This window comes from Syngnathus scovelli, chromosome 12 (genome assembly GCF_024217435.2).
Source record: "Syngnathus scovelli strain Florida chromosome 12, RoL_Ssco_1.2, whole genome shotgun sequence".
In the NCBI taxonomy this organism is placed as follows: Eukaryota; Metazoa; Chordata; class Actinopteri; order Syngnathiformes; family Syngnathidae; genus Syngnathus; species Syngnathus scovelli.
This window is the reverse complement of record NC_090858.1, coordinates 4582101-4595528: the sequence shown is the minus strand read 5'-3', so window position 1 is coordinate 4595528 and position 13428 is coordinate 4582101. Positions and strand designations below refer to the sequence as shown.

General features: G+C 49.7%; 1 protein-coding gene across 3 annotated transcripts; it reads left to right on the top strand.

Annotated features, from left to right (window-relative positions):
* Positions 1 to 186: 186 nt before the first annotated feature.
* map3k21 (mitogen-activated protein kinase kinase kinase 21) lies at positions 187 to 12675 on the top strand. Of its 3 annotated transcripts, none has more exons than XM_049735512.1 (10): positions 187 to 1849; positions 7095 to 7275; positions 7377 to 7525; positions 7602 to 7777; positions 8116 to 8356; positions 8507 to 8629; positions 9115 to 9265; positions 9353 to 9447; positions 9594 to 10367; positions 10491 to 12675. In XM_049735512.1, the coding sequence occupies exons 1-10, from the start codon at positions 1060 to 1062 to the stop codon at positions 10772 to 10774; spliced, it is 2964 nt and encodes a 987-aa protein (XP_049591469.1). In that variant the 5' UTR covers positions 187 to 1059; the 3' UTR covers positions 10775 to 12675. The 3 variants fall into 3 exon arrangements, with proteins under 3 accessions (XP_049591469.1, XP_049591468.1, XP_049591470.1); XM_049735511.1 differs by having other exon boundaries at positions 9591 to 10367; XM_049735513.1 differs by having other exon boundaries at positions 9591 to 10367; positions 10450 to 10597.
* The last annotated feature ends 753 nt before the right edge of the window (positions 12676 to 13428 follow it).

Below are 13428 nucleotides of genomic sequence, written 5' to 3'. Positions count from 1 at the left end.
AATTCTAAAATGATGCGGTGGGCCGGATCTCAATCATTTCCATAAATTCGGCGCGCTTCACTCACGTTCCGGTTGCCTCAACCCTTCCACCCACCCCCTCCCGCTGTTGTGCTGATCACGTGCCCAAAAAATCTTCCAATCAGAGCAGGACAACCAGTATAGCCCCGCCCCCCCGGCGTCCCTCTCCTATCCACCAGGACGCCGCCACAGTTCGTCCTCCAAACTCCGACAAGTGACGAAGTTTTACCGGGGTGTTATTTTGATATCCCCTCCTCTCATAATGTTTTGACCGTTTTAATAGACATTTCTACCGTTACTTTGACACTGAGGATGTTCGATGGGATTGTGAGAGCGCACCCGCTGCCTATCGACAAGAACTTCTCGGGAGTAATGAAGTCGAGAGGAGCAACTTTTGACCAGCAACCGAATCGCTCCTGACCAAGCAATCTATCTATCCGAGCTAAGCTGTTAGCCGCGCGCGTGTGTGTGGAATGCCGTGGAATCCGTCGCCAGTTGAAAGAGGAGCAAGCCTCCACAACTAGCCACGTAATGGCCTGGACAGCGGCTCCGTGACATTAAACGTCAACTTTGAGGGAGAAACCCGTCGATCGGCGGCTGCATCCTTATTCCCGGGGGCAGGTGCACCTCCTCCCTGCGGCACCTGCGACGAAGCCTCGGCGGTGCTAGCTTTAGCATCGAGCACAAGTGGGACACTTTGTCAATGTTTCTCCCCGTCGAAGTTCGAACTATTTAACGCCGGGAATGCAGTGTTACGCTTAAAAACTCACGCCTACTACACTAGGGGACATTTAGTCGACTTTTAGCTGAGCGTTGAGCCAGCCACTTGTAGCCGGGAGTCGACGGAGTGGTGTGGGATAAAGTTACAGTCCCGTGTGGGACGCTCCTCGCCGAGGGACTTTGGTCAGTGTCAAGAGCCCAGGCGGGGAATTCCCCTCCTTTTCAATGCAACAACATGCGGAGCTCAACGAGTCACCCTTTGCTTTTTTAATTTAGCTTCTTAAGCCCTGCACCCTATGGTGCCATTACGGCCACCGAGAAATGGATGTCTCGCAGGCCGCTTTCCCAAACGGTGAAGGGCGGCCGGGCGGCGGCGACGGTGATGGAGGAGGAGGGAGTAGGGCACATGCCTGGACAGACTGTCCCACGCACGATTGGGCTCACTCGGCCCCCCTGTGCCCGACCCGATCTCTGTGGACGGCGGCGTACGACTACGAAGCGAGCGGCGAGGACGAGCTCAGCCTTTGCCGCGGCGACGTGGTGGAGGTCCTGTCCAAGGATGCGGCCATCTCCGGCGACGAGGGCTGGTGGACGGGCAAAATCAACCACCGCGTCGGCATCTTCCCCTCCAACTATGTCACCTACCAGCCGGCCATTTACCGTCTGCCCATCACCAGCGTGCGGGAGAGGGTCCCAGCTTCGCCCGTCCGGATCCCCTTCTCCGAGCTGGTGCTGGAGGAGATCATTGGCGTGGGGGGCTTCGGCAAAGTGTACCGCGGCACGTGGAAGGGCCAAGAGGTGGCCGTTAAGGCGGCCCGGCAGGACCCCGACGAGGACATTATGGCCACGGCTGCCAGCGTCAAGCAGGAGGCCAAGCTGTTCTCCATGCTGCAGCACGCCAACATCATCAAGCTGGAGGGCGTGTGCCTGGACGAGCCCAACTTGTGCCTGGTCATGGAGTACGCCCGAGGGGGCACGCTCAACCGGGCGCTGACCGGCAGGCGAATCCCGCCGCACATCCTCGTCAACTGGGCCGTGCAGATTGCACGCGGGATGCACTACCTGCACGAGGAGGCCGTGGTCATCCACCGAGACCTCAAGTCCAGCAACAGTAAGAACACACCTCAACTCACTTTCACAACCCTCGATCATTTCAAAGCTAATCCTAAAAAATATTTCCCAACCCTTTTTCGCTCTAGGCACATGTCACGCATTGTGAAAGTCATTGTGTTGCTTGCAAAACTTTTCAAAGTTTGAAAATCTATTGGTGGAAATGGAAATGAAAGAGAAATGCACACAATTGGTTGGTGGTAAGCTTAGATAAAATATTTTATCTTGAGGTGCAGCAATGAATAACTATTGACAAATTTTCCTTTAAGGCATCCTGAATTCTCAATGAATTATCATTCCCTTAAATTATAATCATCCCCATTGAGTTTTTTCACCTTAATTGTAAATGCGATGAAAATTTAAAATTGAGCTTTGGAAAACTCATTTAGTGACATGAGCTGTGGATGCACTTGAAGTTTGTGTGTGTGCCCCCTCAAGAGGATGTGAAATAAGGTTAGTTTGCACAGCTGGGATGCCTGCCCCCTGCCCCCCACCCTTATCCCTCAGCACACACACTCAGTCAAGCACACCTTCCCAAAGCACCCGTCCGTCCCCCACCCTCTCCACTCCGACTTGAAAATGTTGTTCAAACAGAAGCAGTGATTGGGCAAACGTAAACACACGCGCGTTCGTGCCACATGAGCGGAGCGGTCGGCGCAAGTTCCGAGGGCAACGTGTCAGCTTTTAAGACCAGTTAGCAGCATTTGGTCCTTCTTAATTGAACTTTGACTTTGCTTTCCCACCATCTCGACTTTATCAAAATACACCAAAGACTTGCGTTAATTAGAGGCCAGAAGGAGAGAAAAGACTTAAGCGGTCACGGTTAATCGAGTGTTTGGCGAATATAAACAAACCCTCCGCCCCGCCCGTCCCGCCCTGCCCCCTTGAGCTGCTAACACACAAGTCAATGTGTTTGTCCTGCCGTCTGCCACTTCACCGCGACCTCCACCAATTCGCAGAGTATTCCATCCAGTCCAAAATGAGCCCGGGTTGTATGTTAAGAAATTTGCGTTGTTTGCCGCCGCGTGGCCTCCATTGAAAGGTTCTCACACAAACGCACCCCTGCGGTGTGTCGGCTGCTTTTCCCAGGGGGAAAAAAAAAGCGGGAATAATTTGACTCGGACCACGCCGTATTTTCAGCGTGGACGAGATGGACGGAAAGGCCCGCCTCCATCCATCCGTCCGTCCGTCCGTCCGTCCACTCGCTCAGCTGGTCATTTGATCGACTCCCGGTGTCTCGGTGTGCACGCTAGACAAACATGTGGCTATTTGATCAATGATTAGCCTGTAAAGTAATATGTTGAAAGTCAGCAAGATTTGCCCAATCTCCTTTTGTGTTTTTGCAGCTAATCTGTAAAATCCCGGCCGGCGGGGAGGAATGTTGCTAATGAGGGATAAAAGCTTAACATACGTTTGCACAATGGACTGGTCAAGCAGCGGTTGCTAGGCTACTGCGGCCCAAAGAATGGCGAGGACTCGGAGGGTCCCAAAGCCCTGGTTTTGTTTTGTTCCGTTCATATTTAATCTCCCAGAGAGCAGCGCTACTCTTTTATTGCCACAAACTCGAGGGGGTTCGCCTCCTTACTGGCTTATTTTTCTCCTGCCCTCCCTCGCCATTCCTCCTTTCCCCCTCCCCATCAGGCCTTCATTATTTCTCTGCGTCAGGCTACTTTTTGGCCAAGGCTCTGTTTAAAACACTCGCTGACATATCAACAATTCACAACCTTAAAAGTAAGTTTAGTTTTCTGACCATGATTGTCACAAAGAGGGCATTGAATTTTTTTTGGGGGGGGCCGCCAGAGTGTATTGCGCCCCAAAAAAGGCAACAACAAGCAGAAATCCCAAATTGTGCAGCTGTTGCTACCTTCCTCATGCTTGCCTGTTCATCAGCAAGGTGTGCTGGTATTTGCGTCGCGCCAGATAAGAAACCACAAAGCGAAGACTGAAACTCGGCCTACAGCCATCACGCGTTTTAACTCGGGCCGCTCATTCGCATCTTGATTCCGTCCGTTAACGTTTTGCCCTCAGATGTGTAAAACCTTTTTTTTTTTTCCCCCGTCCTTTGTTTGTTTACAAGATGCTAACCGAGATAAACTGATGTAATATGAGTTTGAAAACAATAGGTGGATTATGACATTGCTATTAACATACCAACATTTTTCACAGTCAAGCCGCTCGCTCAAATCGGATTGGTTGGATTGATGTCACACTTTCCATGGTGCGAGATGCACAGTATGAGGAAGCAAAACAAGGTCAGGGAGAGGCTTGCGGTTGTATGTTGTTGTTTTTTTAAGGTAGTAAGAACGCAAGACCACATTCTTCCATATGTGTGCATTTTAGCTTAATGCTAACTCACATTGCAAAATAACATTGATGGGCTCACCATAAGCAATAAATATCTGAACACAAATGGTGCAACAACACACGTCGAGAGACAATCGCATACATTTTCACTTCATAATTATTTGTCATGTGGCCAAACTCATGTTGCTAACCCCGTAAACCATGTTTGCAGCGAACTACCTGTGTACGTGCACGGTGTCCGAGTGGAGAAAGTATAGGAAAGGGGCTGCTAGGTGTTGAAGGCCAATTTTTCCCACAACTCCCCCGGTGACACAGTTACTGTGTGTCTTTTCTGTGACAAGAGAATGGGGTGGGGGGGTGAGGAGGAGTGGAGATGCTTTCACTCCGTCTTTTACGACCTCTCCCTGACTGCACCTATTGTTGCCATGCGGGGTGAAAAGGAAAAAGGCCCGGAGCCCAACAAGCAGTCGCTCGCTACTTTTGCAACGCACCCAAATCCAAAAGGTACCAGCCTCGTACCTCTTCGGTTTGCGTAGCTATAATTAGCACGCTTACGGGTTGATTGGCGTTTTTATGTCGCAGGCAAGTCGGGAGGGGTGGAGGACAGACAAAAAGCGCAAGCGAGCGTGCCGGATGGATTTCGGGCGGCCACTCGCCCTGATCCTTTTCCCAGCGGCTGGAATGCCCGGTCGGGGAATGTCGGGGAGCCTTATTTTCCGCTTACGACAGGAAGAGCCGTGCACTCGAGCTGAAGTGTGTTGGCACAGTTAGCAAAATAGCGCCAGGTCAAGTTAGCTGGTAGTTTTGACAAGGCCCGCCGCGTTGCATCAGTGCTCAGCTATGCCGCTAAAAACACAAGATGCCTTCGCCGCTCGCGTCAGGGTGTGGCCGGCCGGCTGTCAGTGATGAAGAAACATGAAAATTGCACTGGGAGAAGATTTGTTTTGCTTTCTCTCTACTGATGACAACATCCCAACTTTTTTTCCTTCTTCAAACCTGCCAGATTTTACCTTGGGCGGGCGGAGCAATGGGAAGAAGCGTGGGAGCAACTTTGCAGACCTTTTTCTTCTGATCTTTGCAACGAGCCCATCACGAAAGATCTGCTTGAAGATCCTTGATGGAAGGGGAATTATATGGGGGGGTCAGAGGGTGGGGTCCGCCTCTGGGCCATGTCCATCTCCAATTGCGTTCACTGTTGTCTGCTTCCAAACATTTTTTTCCCAGAGTGAGAAAGTTCTACCGCAGCTTCAACTCATCTCGCGTTCTTAGTTAAAATAGTTTAACAAGTTTACAGACATTTGTCATTTGTCACCGGCGTCCGTGGAAGTTTTAGCGATTAAATAAAACGTTTTTCAATGCATATAACGTCGCTTAGGCAACTGCTCGTTGGCCCATCTGAACTTTGCTCTGTTTTGTTGCCTTCTTCTTAAAATGTTTTATGGCGGCTGGCAAATTGACTACAGTAGAGAGCTAGGTCCTATTTGCTTTTCCCTCGCTACATTTACATCCCGTTGCTTGGATACCAAAAAAATCATGGTTGACACAACTACGCAGAGGTGCGAGGAAAAACACTTTTTTGGTGACGGAAAAACATAAATAGCCAGCGGGGACACTTTTTTTTTTCCTCTACGGAATTCTCTCAAACTTACTTTGATATAAGAATCTCAAAGTGGAGCATAATGTCAGCATGAAAATATGTCCACTGACACCAAAGCCATATGACAGGCCACCGTGATGCAATTAAGGAAGTATCTCGCCGTCGTATAGGCCCCTCTCCCAACTTGTGTAACCGAGCCATCATAAGTCATTTGGACCTAAAGAACCTGTCGGATGCATGGGAACTTGAAAACGGAAAGTCCTTCTATAGCGTGGCTCCAGTGAAACCTGTTTGTAATGAAATTCCCATTGTTTGAGCTGGAGGTAGAGGATCACCGGCCCGCCGTGCCCCGGGCAGGTCATGGTACCAATACGCTGGCTTTTCCCAACAGGAGCGGCACCAAAACATTTCAATCTGTTTGCCCAGTGTCTTCATTTAACGATCGCTCAAAAAACCATTTGCGCTCACAATTGCACCATTGCACCGTTTAATGGCCCTCGGAAGCAATAAAATTCCATTTACACACTCGTGTGGTACAAGACCCGACCTGGCGGACGTGCCGCCGTGTCTGGTTGGAACAAGATGATTCTTTTTTTTTTTTTTTGAAAGGTGTGCGCGTGGGCATGTTATCTTGCGTTGACCGACCTTGGACTTCCTCCTCCACAGGCTACCATTGTTACACACACAGGCGTTTGCTTATGATGTCCTTGTTATTTTATTATACTAAACGTTTTTGTCTCGCTGTCAGAGGGACTGAAGTGTTACTTTCAGCCAGCTTTTGTCACTTGGCTAGAATTTAGTACTGTGAAGCTGTTGAGTGCTTCGCTTTGAAGAATCCGAAAATGTTTACATGTTAAAACTTGTCACCTCTCCTGTTTGGTGACCTTCCGACGACATTCAACGTTGCTTGGTTTCACTTTATAGCGACGCATCTATCATACAAATAACAAGGCTGAATAGTTTTGACCCCTACTTATGGTTCACTTTTTTTTTTTTTCCTGCATGTTGGTATTGAACCATTGGCGTGGGCTGTAGTCGGTCCTTCTCACGCAAGGCCAGGTGTCGAGTTCCAGGCGGGTTTTCAGGGTTCCCTCTGACTTTAATGTGTTTTAACAGTTTTTGGGCCCGGGGACAGGCGCATTGTGGCGCTGTCAGCTCTCAAACAAATGAGCCGCACAACGCTCTTGGCCACGTTGAATATCAACTATCATTTCCTTGGCCACTCCGTCATGGCTTTTTACTCTCGTTCACCTTGCAGCACGCTTTAATGTGGAGAGATTTTCTTTGTTTGTTTTGGTTTTGTAATAATAATAATAAAAAATAATCTTTGTCTCTCCGCCTTCAGTTCTGTTACTTGAAACGATCGAGAACGACGACATCGGCAGGAAGACGTTGAAGATCACAGACTTTGGCCTGGCCCGGGAGTGGCACAAGACCACCAAGATGTCGGCAGCGGGCACCTACTCCTGGATGGCCCCTGAGGTCATCAGGATGTCCCTTTTTTCCAAAGGCAGTGACGTTTGGAGGTGAGCCATTTTTTTGCTGTGATGTTCCCAAACACCAGTTTAAGATTTCAGCTCGTCATTGTGTTCATTGCTTCTTCCAAATGTTCTTTCTATGTCCCCAGCTACGGCATCTTGCTGTGGGAGTTGCTAACAGGGGAGGTGCCTTACAGAGGAATCGATGGCCTGGCTGTTGCTTACGGTGTGGCCGTCAATAAATTAACCTTACCCATCCCTTCCACCTGCCCCGAACCCTTCGCCAGGCTCATGGAAGGTAATTGACCCCAAAAAAAAAAAAAGCAATCTTCAGCCACAACATGAGCTACATCTGCCCATGTGTAATCTTGCAGAGTGTTGGGACCAGAACCCGCACGTGCGCCCCTCCTTCTCCTGCATCCTGGAGCAGCTGTCGGCCATCGAGGAGGCGGTGATGGCCACCATGCCGCAGGACTCCTTCCACATCATGCAGGACGACTGGCGCGTGGAGATCCAGGAGATGTTTGACGAGCTCAGGACCAAAGAGAAGGTACGGCGGAGAAGCTCACGGAAGTGCTAGCAGAGGTTTGACACAACCTACGATCAGATCATATACTTGTCGGGCAGCGTGTTTTTCAAATGTTATGTAATTACACACAGTCAACTCGGAGACCTGACACATTCCTGTGACAGCTCGGGTGCGATCATTAAGTGAATTAGCGGCGACATTTTCCCGTAAGCGTCCTCAAGTAATCTGGGCTGCAGTTGCCACTAAGCTGCTTTCCACCAGTCATCCGCTTACGATGATGATCGTCACGGAGCAAATCGGAGAGAAATGGAAGTGAGCGTCAACAAAGATATGAAAGCATAAATGAAGTGGACTTCCAGGAGCTGCGTTCGCGTGAAGAGGAGCTGACGCGGGCCGCCCTGCAGCAGAAGTCCCAAGAGGAGCATCTGAAGAGGCGCGAGCAGGAGCTGGCCGAGCGCGAGATCAACGTTCTGGAGAGGGAACTCAACATCCTCATCTTCCAGCTCAACAAGGACAAACCCAACGTCAAGAAGCGCAAGGGCAAGTTCAAGCGCTCCCGCCTCAAGCTCAAGGATGGCAACCGCATCAGCTTGCCTTCAGGTTGGTCCTACGCAGGCACGTACTTGAGTTTCAGTGGTTAACCACATTGGTCGGCATCTTTGAAGGTATTTGGAACATGTTAAGGATTGTTTAACCCGGCTTCGCCGCACCCTCGACATTGTAACGAGCGCCTGACTCTCCTCCGCGCAGACTTCCAGCACAAGATCACAGTGCAGGCGTCGCCCTCCATGGACAAGAGGCGGAGCCTGCACAGCACCAGCTCCTCTCCCCCCAGCAGTCCCACACTCATCCCCCGCCTACGAGCTATTCAGCGTGAGTTTTTCTTTTCTCTCTCTCTCTCTCTCTCTCTCTCTCTCTCTCTCTCTCTCTCTCTCTCTCTCTCTCTCTCTCTCTCCACCCCCGCAAACAACCGCGATTTCCCAGCCGGGTTGGACCCGGAGCAAGCGCCCAACCCGCACGTAGCGCACGGCTGCCCGTCGGAGGGGAAAAGCAAGAGGGGAACATTGGCGGTGACAAGGCGCATGTGAACAAAAGCGGGCCGGCCCAGTTGTTTGAACAGTTTGCTAATATTGTTAGTCACGCACCAACAGTCATGTAACAACTGGAACAAATTCCGCTTGACCGCTCGCCATCAGATTAGACTCTGGCGGATGCCGCCTGACCGACATGGATCACCGTTGAGCACTGGTGTGTTCACATTGACGTCCAGATTGAAGGCGTTTAAAAGCAAGACAATGGATACAATCTTGCTCTCCTCAGTGATTTTGAGAGTTGAATTTGGCACCTTCTGCACACAGTCACGCAGGACGAGAGCAACCGCACGTGGGGTCGCAGCGCCCCCTCAAGGCCGGAGGAGTTTGACGATGTCAGGAGAGGCATCAAGAAGAAGGGGAGAACTTGGGGCCCCAACTCAGTGCAGAGCAAGGAGAGACCTGCTGTCACAGAGAGGTGCGCTCTTATTTGTTGCCCCCCCCCCCCCCCCCCCCATTTTTTTTCTAGGAGGGTCTTCCTTACAGTTGTGTGTATTGTCCTCAGAGTACGTCCCCTCTCAGATGGCAGCAATCCTTGGTCCACCAGTCTGATGAAGTCGCAGAAGTCTGTCCCCCTCGCCGCCCTCTTTGCCGAACAAGGTGCGCTCAGTGTTAAATTAGCTTATTATCCATTTTTGGAATCTTTTAAATTTAATCAAGACATTAGCCATGAATCAAAATCACATCATTGGTGGATTTATTGGTCTGGTCTCCAGCTGAAATGTATTATTGCTAACCTCCAGCAGGGAGCAGTAAAGACGAGGCCTTTCCTCAGGAGTGTCCCGACAGCAGCTCCAAACCAAAGCAGCTCAAGTTCCCCAACCAGGTGTACCTGGATCTACCTCTGTGGCGGGACGAACCGCAGCCTCCCTGCTCCTGCGGGGAGGGCGGACCCGGGCCGGCAGTTCAGGGCGGCCCGGCCGACGGTCCCGAGGACCCCTACACCACCACGTCCACGTCCTCCGCCTCCACCACCCCGCAGCTCACGCCCACCAACAGCCTGAAGAGGGTGTCGGTCCGCCGCAAGACGGATTCCGTGCTGTACGGCTGCGGCTCGCTGCTGGCCTCCGTCGTGCTGGGCTACGACATCCGCGAGGCGCTCAAGAACGCTCAAGATGACGGCGAGCCGCCGCGGGAGGAGAAGAAGAAAAAGGAGGGCCTGTTTCAGAGGGCCACCCGCTTCCGCCGCAGCACCTCCCCGCCGAGCGGCGGCCGCCCCCGTAAGGACGAGGGTTCGCCGGGCCACGCCCCCAACCCCCACGCCAACCTGGTCTCCATGTCGGCCATCGTGGAGTGTCAGTCCACCAAGTGTCTGCTACAGTCGGAGGCCGAGGTGTCACGATGCGGCCCCGCCAAGGTGGACCTTGTACCTGTCACTCATCACGTCGAGACGCTTCGGCCTACCTTGCCATCACCCGCTGAAAAAAGGCAGACGCCAAAAACCCAAAGTCAACAGTCGGAGGTTATGAACCATAACACGGGGACACGCCTCCGCAGAAAAAAGTACAACAATCATGATGGTGAGTTAAACGCCCACGTGGCACAAAATGGAGCTGTGGGGAAAGTCAACTCCAATTATTATTTTTTTCCTTTTGCCTTCAGCGGTAGCAACACCGTAAACCAGTTCTTCTGTCTGTGTGCAGCTAACGGGATCCCCAGCCTGCCGCCCCCCGCCGCCCCCAAGAAGACCAGGAACACGCGGCCCGTCTCCTTCTGGGCCAAGCCGCATACTCGAGGCCTGGTGGCCCGCCTGGGCAAGAGCTACTCACTGGGCCACTACTCTGGCGAGAAGGCGGCGCAGGCCTGCTCGCTGCTGGACATGGACGCCGAGGGCCAGAATCGCGACTGCACCGTGCCGCTGTGCCGCATCCAGAGCTCGCCGGCCAGGCCCAGCGTCTACGAGCTGGAGAACGACTTCCTTTCCTAGCGTTCACGTACGGGGTCCTACAGATGCTGTTCACACTGCCTTTAGTTTCACATCAGGTTAGTCCAGAACAGAGGTGTCAAACTTGTCGTCATCACGGGCCAATAATAGCAACCAAAATGGTTTTACTATCATGCTTGAAAAAATAATCATGAATCAGTTTTTCTATGAGAACTTTTTGTTGGAGGAAAAATGGACTGGACCCGTTTGACACCCGTGCTCTCGAACGTAGTGCTTTAGACAGGATTCTTTTCCACACCTTGTCGTCGGTGCAGCTCAACGTTGACCGCGCTGCAGCGCTCACAAGACATTCTGGTATTTATATATCTATTTTTTATCCGTAATTTAATAGCAGAACAAACCGGACTGTACATGCACATGTACAATGATGAGGTCATCTCTTGATTTCGGGGTAGTATGTAAATATTCCTTTGCATCTCGCTGCTCGCTCAGTGGCGCTTCCAGATGCAAACGACAGCCTTCCCTTGCTGTCCTATGCAGCTGAAGCGCCACCTGCAGGCGCTTGAAGGAAGCGTAGGTTGAAAAGCATTTCAATGAAGGAGTCCCAAGGAAAACAAATGTCAGTTTTTGAATCTTTTTGGAAACGTGACGACTTTTCCGACGCGGTCCCGACGATTTTGTGTTGTCACAGTGTCATGTGACCTGCGCTCCCCATGCAAGCCAAGTTCTATTTTGTTTTGAAACCCTCAAAAGAGCTCAACATGAGGCTTTTCGCGGAATCTTTGATAGCAGCCACTAAAATGGCTTCCTCAGGATCAACTAAAGGGCTCCATTTTGTATTTTCTAGTTTACCGCATGCACCGCGAGGACGGACTATGCAGACTCAAGGAGCGCTTGCTTCCCACCGTTTGAGGCGGCTGCTCTCATTTTGAGAAAATGATCTCATGTGTTTTCTATGATGTCCTCGAATGGATGTGTGTAAATACGACTGATATTTTCAAATCACTTTGATGAATTTGACAATGTGAATTCTCCTTAATCCAACTCTGATGAAAATCGACCCAGATTTAAAATAATTTCCTCAAAAAGAGGTGCTCCCTCCCTCTAATATTTGTGCCGCCATTTTGTATCCAGTTATCAAGGGAAACAAAATGCCTTCCTGACATTTATTGCTAATTGAAACAGCAGCACCTACCATGAGCCAATTAGTCGGTGGGTGTCGCTTCAGACAAAGCCCTGGAAAATGGGAAGCGACTATTTTCATTCAGTCACCGTTTATTGTTAACAAAAACAGTAGCACCTACTGTGCCCAAATTAGTTGTTGCGTACCACTTGAGAAATCTCCCTCAAATAAATTTCAAATGGGAATAGAAAGAAACCTGTAATTGTTTCTATTCAGACGCTCTTGTGAACAAATGCAAGTTTGGACGCCATTGCAACTCTTGCTAACCAAAACAGTAGAACCTAAACTTAAACTCAACATAGTTGGTGGGCACTAACGCCTCCCTCAAATAAATCCGATCAACACCGTGTGTGTGATTGTTGAATCCGCGAGCCAGCCGATGTGAAGTGAGCAAACATTCCGTTGTCAATGTTTGTTTTTTTTGTATTTCCTCGGTCGGAGCTTCTGCCAAGTGGACCAAAATGAAAGAAAAAAAATGAGACGTCTCTTGAGGACATTGTGGTGTGTTTGTGATGGACCAAAATGCCAGCGGCTGCTTGTGTTTGTTAGATGTGTACTTGTGTGCTTGAGAAAGACTCCGAGTGACGTTGGGCTTTTGCGCTTCCGATCGGATGAGACAAACTACGCAAAGTACTACACTCTGTCCACTGTGCCTTTCAGTGACTTTTTTTATTCTTATCATTATTATTATTACAGTATTTCATTGCCAGATTGATCAAGAGTATCAACATTTTTCAATAAAGTTGAAATTAAGACTTGACGTCTGCTTCCTGGTTCTTTGCTTCAAACCATAATGTTAAACCTTAACCACAGGCTTCCCTGAGATTTAAAACAGCAAATAACCATGTATAGTAAGGCTTTTTTTTTAAAAAAAGAGTATTTTATTTATCCATATCTTTATTTATTTAATCCTGACTTTCTCGTTCGCAGAACGAGATAATGGGTGAGTGGGTTCCAATTTTAAAAGCACATCGAAGTAAAAAAGTTGCGCCGTTATGCAAAAAGGGGGAGATTATGCTTCTCTTTGGGTCATCTTGATTTTATAAATTAAAGTCCCAATGATCGTGAGCAGCAGGGGGGGGGGCCCCATTTCAACCCCTTACACTGAGTGCCAAGCAGGGAAGAAATGGGTACCATTGTTATAATGGTCACTGGTATGACCCGGCCGGGGGTTTGAACCCCCAACCTCCCAATCTCAGGGCGGACACTCTCCTCTTAGGCCACTGAGCTGGTAAACACTAAAGTGTAAACAGTAGTAGTAGTAGTTTTTAAATAACGTGTATGCATATATACGCCTAATTATTGTTATCCAATATATCTACTGAAATTTCACATTAGATTGCTGGTTTGAAATTTACTTGTTCTATTACTATTTTAATAAACATTAAAACCTGTCTGGTGTTTTATTCCTTGTTTTTATTTTTTGGGGCATGAAAACAAAAATCTGACATTTGGTTCACTGCTTTCGTGGCCTGTGATTCGGTACACCTCATGGACACTTCAATACACTACA

Excerpts from the sequence above, each read along its gene's own strand:
- map3k21 (XM_049735511.1), top strand. The coding sequence starts at position 1,060 with ATGGATGTCTCGCAGGCCGCTTTCCCAAACGGTGAAGGGCGGCCGGGC. Across the intron at positions 1,850-7,094 it reads AGACCTCAAGTCCAGCAACA|TTCTGTTACTTGAAACGATC; the intron begins GTAAGAACACAC and ends CTCCGCCTTCAG. Across the intron at positions 10,368-10,490 it reads AAAGTACAACAATCATGATG|CTAACGGGATCCCCAGCCTG; the intron begins GTGAGTTAAACG and ends GTCTGTGTGCAG.